This window comes from Carcharodon carcharias, chromosome 2 (genome assembly GCF_017639515.1).
Source record: "Carcharodon carcharias isolate sCarCar2 chromosome 2, sCarCar2.pri, whole genome shotgun sequence".
NCBI classification, from domain to species: Eukaryota; Metazoa; Chordata; class Chondrichthyes; order Lamniformes; family Lamnidae; genus Carcharodon; species Carcharodon carcharias.
Window position 1 is genome coordinate 84736203 of NC_054468.1, and position 17055 is coordinate 84753257.

The window sequence follows — 17055 nt, forward strand, 5'->3', positions numbered from 1 at the left end:
AACATTATTCTCTTTCTCCCTGGCCATCCTCCTCCAGTACAGCCCTCAGCTCAGCTCCCTCAAGTCAAAGTGCTGCAGACTTGGACAAGTATGGCAGACAGCTGGTTTAGCTATTTACTGTCAGATCTGGCTAGACTACAAAAATCACCTGCAGGTCCTCTGTCATCTGCCAAACTGCTCATATTTCAGGATTATCAACTACTTTGTTTCTCTACTACAAACCATCTGCTTAAACCCCTCAACTCGACACTCATCAACAGTTCTGGGGAGCTCAAAGGCTTCTTTGGTATTAAGATTGAGACCATCCAATCAGCTGCTTCTCTCTCTTCCCTTAGCCCACCTGACCAAATTTTCCCTAAAGTTCCCCAATGCGTAGCCCTGAACTCTCATCTTTCTCTGGTTCCCTCCTACTTTCCCTCATGGTCTCTCCAAGCTCATCTTGTCATGAAAGATATCTCCTGCTCCCTCGACCTTATTCACACCTAGTTTTCCTTCCTGGCTCCCACATTAGTTGATATTGTTAATGGTTCTTTCTTCAGGTATTGTGCCTCTCTCCTTCAAATCTGCAATCGTTACTTCTCTCCTTAAAAAGCCAAAGTTTGACCACCTCTTTGCAAACTGCCATCCCATCTCAAACCTCCCGTTCCTCTCCAAATTTCTTGGACTAGGGGCCACCTCCCAAATCTATGCCCATCTTTCTTTGAAATCCATCTTTGAATCTCTCCAATCAGGTTTCTGCCTCTGCCGCTGTATCAAAACAGTTCTTATCAAAGTCAAAAATGACATCCTTTGTGACTGCAACAAAAGTAAACTATTCCTCCTCTTGTTTCTTGACTGCTCAAGGCCTTGACATGGCTGCTCACACCATCCTCCTCCAATCTCCCTATAGCATCATCCAGCCAGATGGGACTGCACTTGCCTGGTTCGTCATTTCCATCTAATCATTATCAGAGAATCATTTTCAATGGCTTCTTTTCTTGTAACAGCTTCATTATCTATGTTACCCTCAAAGATCTACCCAGCCCCTTGAAAACATACCTTGGCATCCTCCTATTTTCATCAATATACCACAACTCAGCAACACCATCTAAAAACATTGTCAATTTTCACATGTATGCCAATGAAATCCAGCTCTACCTCATTACACCTCTCTTGACCACTCCAGTGTCTCCAATTTGACAGATTGCTTTCTCAGCATCTAGTGCTGGATGAGCAGAAATTTCTTCCACCTAAATATTGGTAAGGACAAAGTCATTGCCTTCTGTCCCCAACAAAAACTCGATTCTCTAGGCACTGATTCCATCCCTCTCCCTGGCAACTATCTGAGGCTGTTATATTTGACCTCAAGAAAAGCTTCTGAACACTTTTCCGCATAATCACTATGACTGCCTCCTTGCATCTTTGTAACACCACCTGACTCTGCTCCATCCTCACTTCATCAGCTGTTAAAATTCACATCCAAGCCTTTTTTCCTCTAGACTTGATTATTTTAACACACCCCTGGCTGGCCTTCCAGGTTCTACCCTCAGTAAACCTGAGATCATCCAAACTCATTTGCCTGCAGTCTTAAGAGGACCCATTATACTGTTTGCACAATTTTGCAGTGCACAAATTGGCTGCTGTGTTCCCTAACTATAGCAGTGACCAGACTTCAAAAGTACTTAATTGGCTTCTCCTGAGGTTGCAAAAGGCACTATATAAAATCAAATCTTCAATTCTATAAAAGGAATGACTTGCAATAATAAGTTTGCCAGGGTTTCAGAAGCATAGACAGTCACAAACACAGAGCACCATAAGTCATGTGAGGATGCATCAGGGAATATGGGAAGAGGTGTGATTTTGTTTGGATTGATCTGCTAATATAGAATAATTTCCTGTGTATGAATATTTATCTAAAATGCAGCACCCCAGGCAAATACAGCAGGGAATAGACCAGTTCCCAGGTCTTTCAGCATCAGTCTTGAGCCAGTTCCTGGAGGTTCCCAAAAGCAGACCAAATTCTCTGCTCTTCCCTCTGAACCTAGCCTTTTTATGGGTGAGATCCTAAATGTACTGGCTGAAACTGATGGCTTGCTATGTGGGGATAATGACAAGTCCAACAGGCACGTGGGAAAACCATCACCTACAAGTTGTTGGCACAGAAAAAGGACTCCTTTTCTGCCGTTAGCTTCTATGATTCTATTGATTCACTCATCAGCCCTGTCTCACTGAATTATATTGGCTCCTGGTTAAGCAACACCCCAATTTTAAACTCCACATTCTTGTTTGCAAATCCTTCAGCCCTTGATCCCTCAGAGATGTCCACACTCCTCCAATTCTGGCCTCCTTTGCATTCAGATGCCTAGGCCCAAAGCTTTGGATTCCCACTCTAACCTTTCCCTCTTTAAGATTATTTCTAAAACTTATCTCTTTGACCTACCCTAATAGTTCCTTTCGTGACTCATTTAGTCTTATTACATTCCCATGAAGAAGCTTGGGATGTTTTGAAGATGCTGAATAAGTTAATTCCTAGTCAAGGTTGTCTTACAAGGAAAGGCTGGACAGGCTACACTTGTATCTGCTGGAGTTCAGTAAGATAAGAGGTGACTTAATTGAAACCTTTACGATCCTGAGGGGTCTTGACAGGGTGGATTTGGAGAGGACATTTCCTCTTATGGGCGAATCAGGAACTAGAGGTCACTGTTTAAAGATAAGGGATTGCTCATTTTAGACAGAGATGAGGAGAGTTTTTTTCTCTGAGGGTTGAGAGTCTTTGGAACTTTCTTCTTCAAAAGGCAGTGGATGCAGAGTCTTTGAATATTTTTAAGGCCAAGCTAAATAGATTCTTGATTAAGAAGGGGGTGAAAAGTTATCTGGGGTAGGCAGGAATGTGGGGTTGACATTACATTCGGATCAGCCATGATCTTATTGAATGGTAGAGCAGGCTTGAGGGGCCGAGTGGTCTACTTTGCTCCTAATTTGTATGTTTGCGAGTATTTAAGTTGTTAAAAACAAAAACAGAATTACCTGGAAAAACTCAGGAGGTCTGGCAGCATCGGCGGAGAAGAAAAGAGTTGACGTTTCGAGTCCTCATGACCCTTCAACAGAACCTGTTGTTGGGTATTAGGCCACACTCCAATTTGTAAGGAATGAAGACTCACTAACTGGAGTGGTATTTGGCACATAAATCTAGACTGTAGTACTGAGATGGTGCTGCATCTTTAGAGGTGCTGTTTTTCTGATAAGGCTTAAACGAGGTACATTCTCCTGATAACTTGGCCAACATTTGCTTCTCAATCAACCCCACCAAAACAGATTACAAGATGGTAGGCCATTTCTGTCACTTCCTTTTGTGGGACCTTGCTGTGCACAAACAATTTGCCACACTTGGGTTGCCCCAAGGTTGTGAAAAGTGCTATTTGTGTACATTTAAACGAATGGGCATGACCATTTAGGTCCAGTTTAGGGTGGAAACCATAATAAGGAGATAAAATCTAAGAACTTGAGATAAACTGGTTAAAAGTGAATCCAAAAAGGGTGGAGATTTTAGAATTCACTGGCTCAGAGTATAATCGATGCCAAAACAATTGAGGTGTTTCGTAAGGTATAAAGGGCAGTGGGATTAGTTTTCGATTTCTCTAGCTAAGAACTGGCACAGATCTGATAGGCTGAATGGTCTCCTTCTATGTTGTAAAGTTCATCATCTTAATTAGTATAAATCCTCATTTAGATAGCTATGAGGGTGGCTGGAACCTGAGATAATAGCACACCGATGCAGCAAAAAAGGACACAATACAAAATGATGGTCAGTTGAAAGCATGGCCACCACTGCCTCCCATCTGCACAATAGTTCCTAAATCACTGTCATAATATGCAGCAACGCCAAAACACTGACACTGCACAAGCACTGATCTTCCAGCACTGGCCAAGTGCCCAGTAATCCTTGGTCAGTGGCAGTGTGCAGCAGTGCAGGCACTGGCAAAAGCACACAACAGCCCAATCACCAGCTCTTAGAAGACCTATGACCTTCCCCATGTAAACTAGGGTAACCTGGTTTATGGGAGCAGGCTACATGGCAGATCGAAAATATTGCACAGAACTAAGGAGCTATCTAACACGTTTTTAAAGATAGGAAGACAGGAATATTTTGTATAGTAAGTCCTCCCAGGGCCTTCTGTCTACTGAGATTGTAAACATTCATTATTGGAATTAAAATAATCTTTTTGAAGAATTGAATAACATTCTTTGGCAGGGTTTACTATTCCTCTGGGAGATTCCAATAGTAAGCAGGTCCCCTTTTACTAGTGAGAATAAATCAGGTGAACCACAGTATTTAGAAACCAACTCTATACGTACTGTAAACTCTTCCCCTTCATCATCCGATTCACCAAAAATGTCAGCTATCAAGTTTCCAACACCAGCCCTGTTTAGAGGAAGCAGAGGAAAATGTTACAGGTTACTCAGACATTAGTCCCACCGATAGGAAACGCCATCTATACTGGAAGGACTTCTCTCACCTTCCATCTCCAATGCCTCTCAACGAGCTGTAAGATCACTGTGCACTTACACATCATCTGCCACTGACAATCCCTTAAACTTGGGCACCTCCAATGGGAATTAATCTGCACTAGAATCTAGAACAGCTGACATCTCCTTTTGCTCAAATACATGGAAACATTTTAATGCCTGCATGTATCAAATCATACATTGCCCAGTAACATCAGAGACAAGAACATGGGAAAGGCAGAAGCAGGAAAGCAAAGTTGCAATCCATCAGGGTGGTACCAGAAACTAATATCCACCAACTGTACGCTCTCAGTATCTGCTTCGCTCAGTATTCTCACCCTCTTGAATCAAATAATGATGGCTTTAAGCCTCACTTCTCAACAGGAGCACATAAACTAGGCTGACACTTCCATGAAGTACAGGGTGCCAATCTTTGGATGAAATTTGAAACTGAGGCCTAGTGTTAAGTCTCAAAGCAGATATCAAACATCCTATGGCACAGTTTGAAGAGCAACATGGAGATTTCCTGCTGATCTGTCACCATTTATTTGTTGACCAAAGGTCAGAACAAAATAACTAGTCAACTCACTGCAGTATATGGAGCCTTGTTGTGCCAAATCTGTTGCCTACAAAACAACTGCACTACAAAAGTATTTATTTGTGGACATGATAAAATATTATATAAAACTAAATTCTTTATTTTTTGGTTAGGTCACTACTTTCTAGGGTCTGAAATATGTATGCTGTGGAGTGGCAGAAAGATCCAACCCACTCAAATAAACTGTGGATGCAGCAAACATCCGTGTGAACAGCATCAATGATTGATATTACCCTGTATATTTTTGTTCATCTTCAGTCAAATTGCAAATATTGAATTTACAATTATAGCATTGAAGCCAATCCCATGTTGCATTTCACAGTGCAGTCTAAAATGTAAAATCCGTAGCAATATATGGGATCACCTGCTATGAAGCACTTTTGAAATATTCCGAGGATATGAAACATGCTACTTAAGTGTAAAATTCTTTCTTTTTCTCAAATGCCTATTCAGTGCTCCCTTGAATTTTTCCACACTAACTATGCTACTGCCTTCATGTCCACTTCTTGGCCTAGAAATTTGATCCTGCTAGATTTGTTTTACAGGTGTAAAACGGGGATCTAAGAGCCCAATATGATGGGCAGTGCCTGTGTGCTCACCCCATAACAGAAGTAGGCAATATTGATTGGGGCTCCTCTGTTGGTACCAAGGGTGTAAGCATGAAGTTTGCATTTGGCCCTCTAAATTTGCAAATCCGCAACCTGTTTCATGCCTCCTTGTGAAATATGATTGTGAATGACTGTGTCCTCAGGCTGGATCACTGAAAGCTGCCATCAAAAGTGCAAGTTTTTTTTAAAACTTATCTTATTCTGGAGCTTTAAGGAACAGGAGTACTGTCTCTGGGGCTCCACTGGCACCTGCAGCTTTCTGGTAATAAACAAAGGAGACTGGCATTGTAATATGTCATGGTCCTTCCCCCAGTCTCATGTTTGCCACCCAAACAGTTAAATCTAGTTCATCTACACCTTCCCTCCTCTAATCTCGAGTCCTTATCTCTTGGCCCTAGAGCTTTTGATACAAACGATTCAAACAGGTTCAAATTGTCTGGTCCCCTGTGGATCTCGAATACTTCAACTAATACTTCATTTGGGGCTTCTCACGCATAAAAAATTCCAGGTTCTTCAATCGCTGCCCACAGGTGTCATGCCTCAAGTTCAGTGACCAAAACTGTGTAGTCCAGGATGTGACTGTATCAGTGATCTGTCCAGACTTACCAGGTGTAAAACTGACAACATGGATCGGTTATTGATTTCAGTGGATTGGAAAACTGGGCAGTTCCTATAACAGCCAGTCAATCAACAAAACAGTCTTCCACCTGGACAGCAAACTGGAAATCTACCCATTATTTCTCATTTATGCTCTATTCCTCTGGCCATACATTTCAAGATGAGATTAGGTTTTCATAATGCTGCCACACCATGTACTGTTGGTTTCAGTGAGCTATTCACCAATGCCACAGATCCCTCACCTGTGTTATGTCCTATGGTTCTTCAGTTTAAAGTAAAGGGAATGGTGCAAGTACCTGATGTTTGTTTGGATGAAGGGTAAATATCAGAAATGTCTTTCTTCTCTTTGAAAACATTGACTGATTGGCTACATATTTCTACCACCTAGTTTATATCCTCACTGTTCATTTCCTTTCCCTTTTCCATATTAGCTCATCTGTCTAGATTCCTGTGTGTTTGGTTCAACTGCTCCCTAGTGTTCAGGTGCACTTCTCCCTAATTTAACTTCACCCAGCTCCAAATCATTTACATGCACTGTGAATAGTAATGGCTGTAGCACTGGACCCTGTGACTTTGTCAATCCAGCTCAATTCACATCTACCCTTTGCTGTCTCTGCTTTAGACAATTTTCACCCTACTTCAGCACATTGTCTCCTCTTCCACACCTTCTTACCTTATGGCTTAATCACTGCATCATATCAAACATTTTTGCTGAACTCTACATTATCAACAAGCTTCGTCATTTCCATAAAGAACTCCAGTTTATTTGTTGTTCAAGGCTTCCCTCCCATAAGTTACAGAATCATAGAAAATCATAGCACAGAAACAACTTATTTGATACCCAAATTGGCATCAGCATTTCTCTGCATGAGCCATGCAGACTAATCTCACTCTCTGCACATTCCCCGCATTATTTAATTTTTCTCTTCTTTCAGACACTACTTCATACACTTTAAAATTCAAAATGATGGACCCTACTCCAATAGTCTGTGGTGAGGAATTTCACATTTTAGCCTGCTATGTTAAGGATTTTTCTTCTACAATCCCATCAGTGCAGCCTTTTCATCTCTAACATGCCTAGTCAATGGAAATGATAAATTTCCAAATGTTCTCTTATGTCTAATACAGCTGTGTAAAGAGCATATCAAACACCCATAACTCTAATTTACTATGCACTGAACATATCAAACAGCCAGTGTGACTTTCTCATCTAGTGAGATCTGACCAGTCTGCCAAATGGAAGAACATGTTTTTGTTAAAAAACACAGTATTTTCTTAACCCAACAAGTTGGCCTAACCACTAGACATAAACCAGTCATTAATAAAGATTAAATGTTGAATAGAAATAAAATTCTATGAGGAGATAGTCAAAGGCTTGCCAAGCTAGGTGAAAGCTGAACTTATAAATTAGGAGGAGTAGGCCACTCGGCCCCTTGAACCTGCCCTACCATTCAAGATCATGGCTGATCTGAATGTAACTTCAAACCCACATAACCTTTCAGAGATCAGTGAACTTCTCTCAGAACCTGCACAGAATGCAATTTAATTGTGTTTTATTGGTTACTGTAGGAATACTCACCCTTTGACCATAATTCAATTGTCATAAGCAACTAAATGGCCATCAATGAGGAATAGAGCAATCAATGGCTCAAAAAGCCAGTAGGAAAAGTGTTCCAACCATGGCTAACAAGAGAAGTTTAGGATTCAATCAGATCAGAGAAAGAGGTTGCCAAAGTTGCCAAAAAAGTAGTAAGCTGAAGATTGGGAGCATTTTAAAATTCAGAAAAACAGAACAAAGAAATTGATTAAAAATGAGAAAAGAGGACATGAAATTAAATTAGCAAGGAACATAAAAACAGGCCGTAAAAGCTTCTATAGGTATGTAAAAAGGAAAAGGTTAGCAAAGACAACTGTGGGCCCATTACAGGGAGACAATGGAGAATTTATAACGGGTAATAAGGAAAGGGCAGAGAAACTAAACAAATATTTTGTGTCTGCTTTCACCGAGAAAGATACAAAAAACCTCCCTGAAATACTAGGGAGCCAAGGGACTAGTGAAATTGAGGATCTGAAAGAAATTAGTATTAGTAAAAAAAGTAATGCCGCAATGGGGCTGAAAGTTGATAAATCCTCTGGACCTGATGATCTCCATCCAACAGTGTTGAAAGAGGAGACTGTAGAGATATTGGATGCAATGGTGATCATCTTTCAAAATTCTATAGATTCTGGAATAGTTCCTGTAGATTGGAAGGTAGCAAAAGTGACCCCACTATTTAAGAAAGGAGGAAGAGAGAAAGCAGGGAACTACAGACCTGGTAGCGTTAGATCAGCAGTATGGAAAATGCTAAAATCTATTCTAAAGGATATGATAACATTTAGAAAATATTGCTGAGATTGAGCAGAGTCAACATGGACTTATGAAAGGGACATCATGTTTGACAAACCTGTTGGAATTTTTTGAGGGTGCTACTAGCAGAATAGATAAGGTAGAACACCAGTGGATGTGGTGTATTTGGATTTTCAGAAGGCTTTCAATAAGGTATCACACAGGAGGTTAGTAAACAAAATTAGAGTTCATGGGATTGGGGCAATATGCTGGCATGGATTGAGGATTGGTTAACAGAAGAAAACAGAGACTAGGGATAAATGGATCATTCTCAGGCTGGCAGGCTGTGTCTAGTGAGGTACTACAAGAATCACTGTTCGGGCCCAGCTATTCACATTCTATATCAATGATTTGGACATGGGGATCAAATGTAATATTTCCAAAGTTGCCGATGACACAAAACTTGGTGGGAATGTGAGGTGTGAGGAGGATGCAAGGAGGTTCAAGGAGATTTAGACAGACTAAGTGAGTGGACAAGAACATGGCAGTTGGAATATAATGTGGAAAAATTATCCACCTTGTTAAGAAAAACAGAAATGCAGAGTATTTCTTAAATGGGCAGAGATTAGGAAATGCTGATGTACAAAGGGACCTGGGTGTTCTTGCTCATAAGTCACTGAAAGCTAACATGCAGGTGCAGCAAGCAATTACTAAGCAAATGGTATGTTAGCCTTTGTTGTAAGGGGATTTGAATACAGGAATAAAGAAGTATTGCATATAAGATCCTGAGGGGTATTGACAGGGTGGATGTGGAGAGGATGTTTCCTCTTGTAGGAGAGTCTAGAACTAGGGGTCACCATTTAAAAATAAGGGGGCTCTCATTTAAAACAGAGATGAAACGAAATTTTTTCACTCAGAGATTCATGAGACTTTGGAACTCTCTTCCTGAAAAGGCGGTGGAAGCAGAGTCTTTGAATATTTTTAAGGCAGAGGTGGATAGATTCTTGGCAAGGGGAGTGATAGGTTATCGGGGGTAGGAGGAATGCAGGTTTCAGGTTACTATCAGAACAGCCATGATCTTATTAAATGGCGGAGCAGGCTCGAGAGGCTGAATGGCTTACTCCTGCTCCTTGTTCGTATGTTGTTGCAGTTGTATAGAGCCTTGGTGAGACCACACCTGGAGTCCTGTGTGCAGTTTTGGTCTCCTCATCCAAGGAAGGATATACTGGTCATGGAGGGAGTGCAACAAAGGTGCACCAGACTAATCCCAGGTGGTGGGATTGTCCTATGAGTAAAGACTGGGGAGATTGGGTCTGTATTCTCTAGAATTTAGAAGAATGAGAGGTGATCTCATTGAAGTGCACAAAATTCTTCCAGGGATTTACAGGTAGATGCAGAAAGGATGTTTCCCCGGGCTGGAGGGGCATAGAACCGGGGACACAGGGCAGAATTTTTAGCTTAGTGCAATCAGCAGGCACAATCAGCGGGTCTGGAATTGGCCAGGAAATGGACTGCTGACCGCGATCGGCCCCCAACTGCAATTTCACGCCAGCTGGCCAATTAATGGCCAGCTAGCATGAGGCACGTGCTAAAATGCTCAGTGCTGCTGGGGTGGGGGTGGGACGAGGGCGGGTGATGACATCAAGGCGGGCGTGGGCTAGTGCTGAAAGAAAGCTCCCTGAAGGGAGAGAGCTGCCTCAGGGAGCTGCAGACTGAAAAACCATTAAATAAAGTTTCAAAAAACTGGAAAAAAATGTCCTAGCACCAGAATCAGGCACCTGAAATTATGGATGATAAAAATGTTGCCCACAGGTTTTTATTTTATTTCATAACAGAAACCTCACCCCGCCCCGGATGAGGTTTCATGAAAAATGTAAAGGCCGCCTAGCCGACTCACCCGTCCACCAACCATAAGGTTGGACGGATCACGAAAAATTGGTGTCAACTGCTCCATTAATGGGCTTAATTGCCCTCTTAATTGTTGGCAGGCGAGTTTCTGGCTTGTGTGTGTGCTCGCCAACCAAAGTATCGCGCGAGCATGTGATGACGTCAGGATGCTCACCTGACGTCATCTCGTGCAATTTCACGTCTGATTGGGTTGGGTACGCACCCGCCTGATCAGTGTAAAATTCTGCCCATAGTCTCAGAATAAGAAGAAGTAGGCCACTTAGGTTTGAGATGAGGAGCAATTTCTTCGGTAAGTGGGTGATGAATCTTTGGAATTATCTACCCCAGAGGGGCTATGGAGGCTCAGTCATTCAGTAGTTCAAAGCAGAGGTAATACATTTTTAGTTGCCAATGACATTAAGGGATACGAGGATAGTGTAGAAAGATGCTGTTGAGGTAGAAGATCAGGCATGATCTAGTTAAATGGCAGAGCAGGGTTGAAGGATTGAATGGCCTACTCCTGCTCCTATGTTCCTAAGTCCAGCAACGCTGAAGAATGTTAAAACGCAGTGAATGAAAGCTAAGCACTGGGAACAGAAAGGGCAGGAAAATAAGGCAACAGAATTCAAAGCATTATCTAGAGAAATTAGAAATTTGGCCAATGACAGCAAGTTACAACATATTTCTCGAAACAGGAAGTCTGAAAAATATTCTTGCAATGTAGCAATGATTGAACATGGCTAGCAACAACAAGCAGGGCTAATAGATAGTGGATGTCAATAGAGGCACGAGGTAAGTGCAAAAGAAATGCTGGATTGTCAGTGATCTGACAGCTCTCCTGCTTGAATGATGGCTTATTGTCTAAAATGGACAGCAGAAGAATGAGCAAGCAAAAACCCATATCTATTGAGATATGGGTCTCAATAGTTAAGATGTTTTATAAATAGAATAACAGACTTCTAGAAGTTAGTTAAGGACTGGAATCTAATTGAGGAGTTCAAATGGAATTACAAAAAGGTCCATTCTACAACATCCAAACCAGAGAGTTTCAGATCATGCCCTATTACTGCTTAGAGGTCAGTGGGTTTCTTCAATGAAGTAATGTCCATGGGTTATGGGTAATGCAAGATCTCTCCACAGACAATCCATTTTAATGCGTGATTCACTTTTTTTGTGATGCTGAAAAATTAGACATGCTGTCGAAGCCTTTCGTCTTCCACTCATCAGGACATTTTACAAGAACATCAAATTTCAAAGGGAACAACAATTGATCCATCATGAGAAAAGGATGCTGATTGGTTGGCAAATGGACTCTGATTTTTCGAGGCATTGCCATGGAGAACGTACCAGGAAACATTTATTGCTCAAGATTCTGTTTAAATTCAAAAAAGACAAGTCAATTTTGATTGGTCAAGGCATTGCCATGGGGAATTTTTTCATGCAGTATCAATTATTGTTCCTTTTGAAATTTGGTATTCTTGCGTCTGTCCTAATGAATGCAAAGCAAAACAACAGCATATCTCTTTTCTCAGCAATATTCAAGTTCTATACTACCAAGTGACAATCTTCTATGATGCTTGGTTCTAACAAGGCAAAAGAATATATAATAAATAATAGGATACCAAAAAGTGTAAAGGAACAGGGGGACTTTAGAGTGCACGTCTATAGATCCTTGAACTTAGCAAGGTAGAGGGATGGTTAAGGGGGCATATAGGATAATTTTCTTTATTAGCTGAGGAACAGAGTGTAGGAGCAGCAAAGTTCTGCTAGAATACAATTTAGGCCACAGCTAGAGTACTCCATGCAGCCCTGGTCCCTGCATTATAGGAAGTATGTGGTCGGAGAGGGTACTAAGGAGGTTTACAAGGATGTTGTCAGGAATAGAAAATCTTAGCTCTGGAGGAAAGATTGGATAGTCTGGGGATGTTCGGAACAGAGAAGGCTGAGGGGGGATGTACAAAATTATGAGGAGCCTTGACAGAGTGAATAGGAAGTACCTATTTCCTTTAGCAGAGAGGGGACACAGATTCAAAATAACTGGCAGAAGGATAAGTGAGGAGTTGGGTAGAAAACTTTTCATCCAGAGGTCAATGGGTGTGAAACTCACTGCCTGAAATGGTAGCAGAGGTGGAAACCCTCATCACATTTATGAAAGAATACTTGGATATACAGTTCTGTCACCTACAGGGCAACCCATCAAGAGCTTGAAAGTGGGATTAGGCGGGACGGTTCTCTTTTTGGCTGGCAAAGACATGATGAGTCAAATGGCATCCTTGTATGCTGTAAATTTTTCATGTTTCTAAATTTCTCCCATCCCACTAATAGGCCAAGATGTAAGCCCAGGGTTATACAGTGACAGCTCTGTTACCATATCCAGATCGGCCTGTATGTAACCTAATGCTACTTATCAATACTTAAGCCTAGTATTATATAGTTTGGGAGGGCTGAAGACAGTATTGTACTGCTGGGAGTTCTTCACAGTTTAACTGGACAAACTATGATGTTACCACATGTCCATTAGATTTTACTGAGATTATTATGAAACAATTTGGGATAGATAAGCAGGGAAATGCTGCCACGAGTCTACAATACTAAACATCATTGTCTTTAAAAGCACTTTCACTTACTCATCCTCAGAGTCACTGTCGCTACCGAACAGGCCAGATTCAGCTTTTTGAGAGGGTTCCTTATTCTCTTCGTCCTCGTCACTGTCAGATAAGACACCATTAGACTCTTGTTTTTCTGGTTCTGCATCACTGTCAGAATCCTCACCAGCAGAAAGGACGCGTTTTTTCTTAGCAGGGGCATCACTGTCCGAGTTGGAGTCCTCTTCCTCTGATACGACACGTTTTTTCTTAGGAGCAGTGTCGCTCTCTGAATCATCATCATTGGAGAAGGCCTGCTTTTTCCTAATACCTGTGTTGCTATCAGAATCCTCGGCATCAGAAACAACCTGCTTTTTCACATTGGCATTGGAGTCACTGTCCGAGTCATCGATGTCAGAGACCACGTGTTTGGCTTTTGAAATGTCGGCATCGTCGTCAGAATTGTCATCGTCCGAAACAACGCGCTTTGCCGTAGCAACGTCAGCATCACTATCGGAATCCTCGCCAGCTGAGGCATCTTGTTTTCTCTTCAAAACACTAGCGTCACTGTCTGATTCCTCCCCACCTGAGGCATTGGGCTTTTTCTTAGTGGGGGAAAAGTCACTGTCTGAGTCCTCACTGTCCGACATCAAACGACTTTTCTTTGCAGCTGCGAGAAAGAAAGGGAACATCTCAGTTAGACCAATCCTGTGAATTGAATCAAGTTCATTTTTTTTATAAAACCGGGTCAGGGAATGACACAACCACATAACTATCCTCCATCTTAAAAATACGACACTCCAAAAATGAAAGGGCAGATTACTCATCTTTAGATGTAGTAATCACGACACTGTGAGGGATGACTCCAAATCACACCTTCCGATGCAGTTTTTAAAAAATGCAGCCAAGTAGTAACACCTTCAGGGAAGATAACTTCTCAGCTAAAAAAAATTGCATGTCTGACCAGGGCAACGAACACAAACTGAAGCTAGAGCATGTCTGAAACCAGGACAGAAACTGTCTGAATTCTGTACACAATGTGCTCACAAGCAGAGATCTCCATATGAAAGGAAATGTTTTCTGTGATATTGGAGGCAGGATTAACTTTTCTGCATTGAAAACCCATTGAAGCTGCCCTGATTCACTGCTGAATACTCACATTTATTCAGAACTTCTTTCTCATCTTCACTATCAGACAAGACTGGCTTCTTCCTCTTCACTGAAATAGAGCACCCGTGTTAAGAATTTCATAAAAAGAAAGCAAATAACAATCATGGAAGCTGACAGCAAACAAGGGGCTATTCAGCCCATTGTGTCTATGCCAGTTCTCTCGGTGAGCAAACGACATAGTCCATTTGTCAATATCCTTTCCTTATTCTAGTTGAGGTTTCAGTGATGGCTGTGTAGTTAAAGGTACCACTTGAGCAGCACCTGTCCCCAGACACAGCAAGTTTTCATTGGTATTTTTTGCTTAGTTAGCGAACCTTAACAATGGAGGCATTTGGACACTGTAATCGAAGTATCAGAGGCAGAAAAAGAATTCAACAAGGTTTCTCAGTTCCCAGCTCCATTCTACAATCTCGGCTGGAAATTGCACATCAGACAATGACAGGATCAGCTCGTGAAAGGATGGTTTGTCAACACACATTTAGTTCATGTGAGAATTAACTCTGAGTGAAGTTCTGGAGAACAGAAAGTGGCTGTGGAGCCTGTAAGCTAATAGATCTTTGGTTCTATCACTGGTTATGGTATTGTCAAATGCTTACTAAGAGCACTGTCCCATTCAAATCTTAAATATTTACTTTCCTCAGCATTCATCACTGATATAAAACCACTGTGGGCTCACCAACCACTCATGAATGGCTCCCTATAATGTAAGTGTATTCGATAGTTAAGTGCATCTAAAATCTGCCGATGGTTAACCTCAATAGGGGTGTAAGCTTTAACATGAGCCTGGCAAATCAGCCTAGTTTAAAGTAAAACCATTTCTGGTGCGAGTCCCTGGAAGGGCTTTTTCACCAACTGTTGGTTATACCATCAGGAGGTGCTATTCTGATCGCCAAATTCACAACTACACTAATATTTTTAAGTGAGGTAGGGTGGGGTGGGGGCCAGGGAGGTGACACAGGTTCTTTAGATCTTTGTTATTGAACAGGGCCAAAGGTCATCAAACTGAGAAGCTAACCCTATTTCTCTCAGAATCACAGTGCAGAAGAGGCCCTTTAGCCCATCGAGTCTGCACTGACACGTGAGAAACACCTAACCTACCTATCTAATCCCATGTACCAGCTCCTGATCCATAGCCTTGAATGTTATGACGTGCCAAGTGCTCATCCAGGTACTTTTTAAAGGATGTGAGGCAACCCGCCTCCACCAGCCTCCCAGGATGTGCATTCCAGACCGTCACCACCCTCTGGGTAAAAAAGTTTTTCCTCAAATCCCCCCTAAACCTCCTGCCCCTCAATTTGAACTTATGCCCCCTTGTGACTGCCCTTCAACTAAGGGAGGCAGCTGCTCCCTATCCACCCTGTCCATGCCCCTCATAATCTTGTGCACCTCGATCAGATCACCCCTCAGTCTTCTCTGCTCCAACGAAAACAACCAAAGTCTATCCAACCTCTCTTCATAACTTAAATGTTTCATCCCAGGCAACATCCTGGTGAATCTCCTCTGCACCCCCTCCAGTGCAATCACATCCTTCCTATAATGTGGTGGTGACCAGAACTGCACACAGTACTCCAGCTGTGGCCTCACTAAGGTTCTATACAACTCCAACATGACCTCCCTACTTTTGTAATCTATGCCTGATAAAGGCAAGTGTCCCATATGCCTTTTTCACCACCCCATTAACATGCCCCTCTGCCTTCAGAAATCAATGGACGCACACACCAAGGTCCCTTTGTTCCTCAGAACTTCCTAGTGTCATGCTGTTCATTGAACACTTCCTTGTCAAATTACTCCTTCCAAAGTGTTTCACCTCACACTTTTCAGGGTTAAATTCCATCTGCCACTTATCTGCCCATTTGACCATCCCATCTATATCTTCCTGCAGCCCATGACATGCAACCTCACTGATAACCACCCAGCCAATCTTTGTGTCATCCACAAATTTACTAATCCTACCCCCCGCATATTCATCTATGTCGTTTATATAAATGACAAATAATAGGGGACCCAGCACAGATCCTTGTGGTATGCCACTGGACACTGGCTTCCAGTCACTACAGCATCCTTCTGTCATCACCCTCTGCCTCCTACAGCTAAGCCAATTTTGAATCCACCTTATAAAATTACCCTGTATCCCATGTGTATTTGCCTTCTATATAAGTCTCCCATGTGGGACCTTGTCAAAGGCTTTGCTGAAATCCATATAAACTACATCAACTGCACTACCATCATCTACACACCTGGTCACCTCCTCAAAAAATTCAATCAAATTTGTTAGGCATGACCTCCCTCTGACAAAGCCATGTTGACTATCCTTGATCATACCTTGCCTCTCCAAGTGGAGATAGATTCTCTCCTTTAGAAATTTCTTCAATAGTTTCCCTACCACTGACGTGAGACTCACTGGCCTGTAATTCCATGGCTTATCTCTACAACCCTTCTGAAATAGCGGAACCACATTAGCTGTTCTCCAGTCCTCTGGCACCTCCCCCACAGCCAGAGAGGAATTAAAAATTTGGGTCAGAGCCCCTGCAATCTCCTCCCTTAACTCCCTCAGCAGTCTGGGACACAAATCATCTGGACCTGGAGATCTGTCCACTTTTAAGCCTGCCAACACCTCCAATACCTTGTCACTCCCTATATCAATTTGCTTAAGAACCTCGCAGTCTCTCTCCCCGAGTTTGATACCTTCATCCTCATTCTCTTGGGTGAAGACAGACGTGAAGTATTCATTCAACACGCTAGCGATGTCCTCTGGCTCCACCCATAGATTGCCCCCTT

General features: G+C 42.2%; 1 protein-coding gene across 3 annotated transcripts in view; it reads right to left on the bottom strand.

Moving 5' to 3' along the window:
• LOC121291996 (protein IWS1 homolog) overlaps positions 1-17055 on the bottom strand; it is a 47509-nt gene that overhangs the window by 21090 nt on the left and 9364 nt on the right. For 2 of the 3 annotated variants that reach the window (XM_041213735.1, XM_041213716.1), the window contains exons 4-6: positions 14267-14326; positions 13150-13777; positions 4336-4402 (exon numbers count right to left, since the gene is read on the bottom strand). In XM_041213735.1, the coding sequence (XP_041069669.1) occupies positions 4336-4402; positions 13150-13777; positions 14267-14326 (755 nt within the window). The remainder of the gene's footprint in view (positions 1-4335; positions 4403-13149; positions 13778-14266; positions 14327-17055) is intronic. The other variant, XM_041213727.1, reaches the window with a different exon arrangement.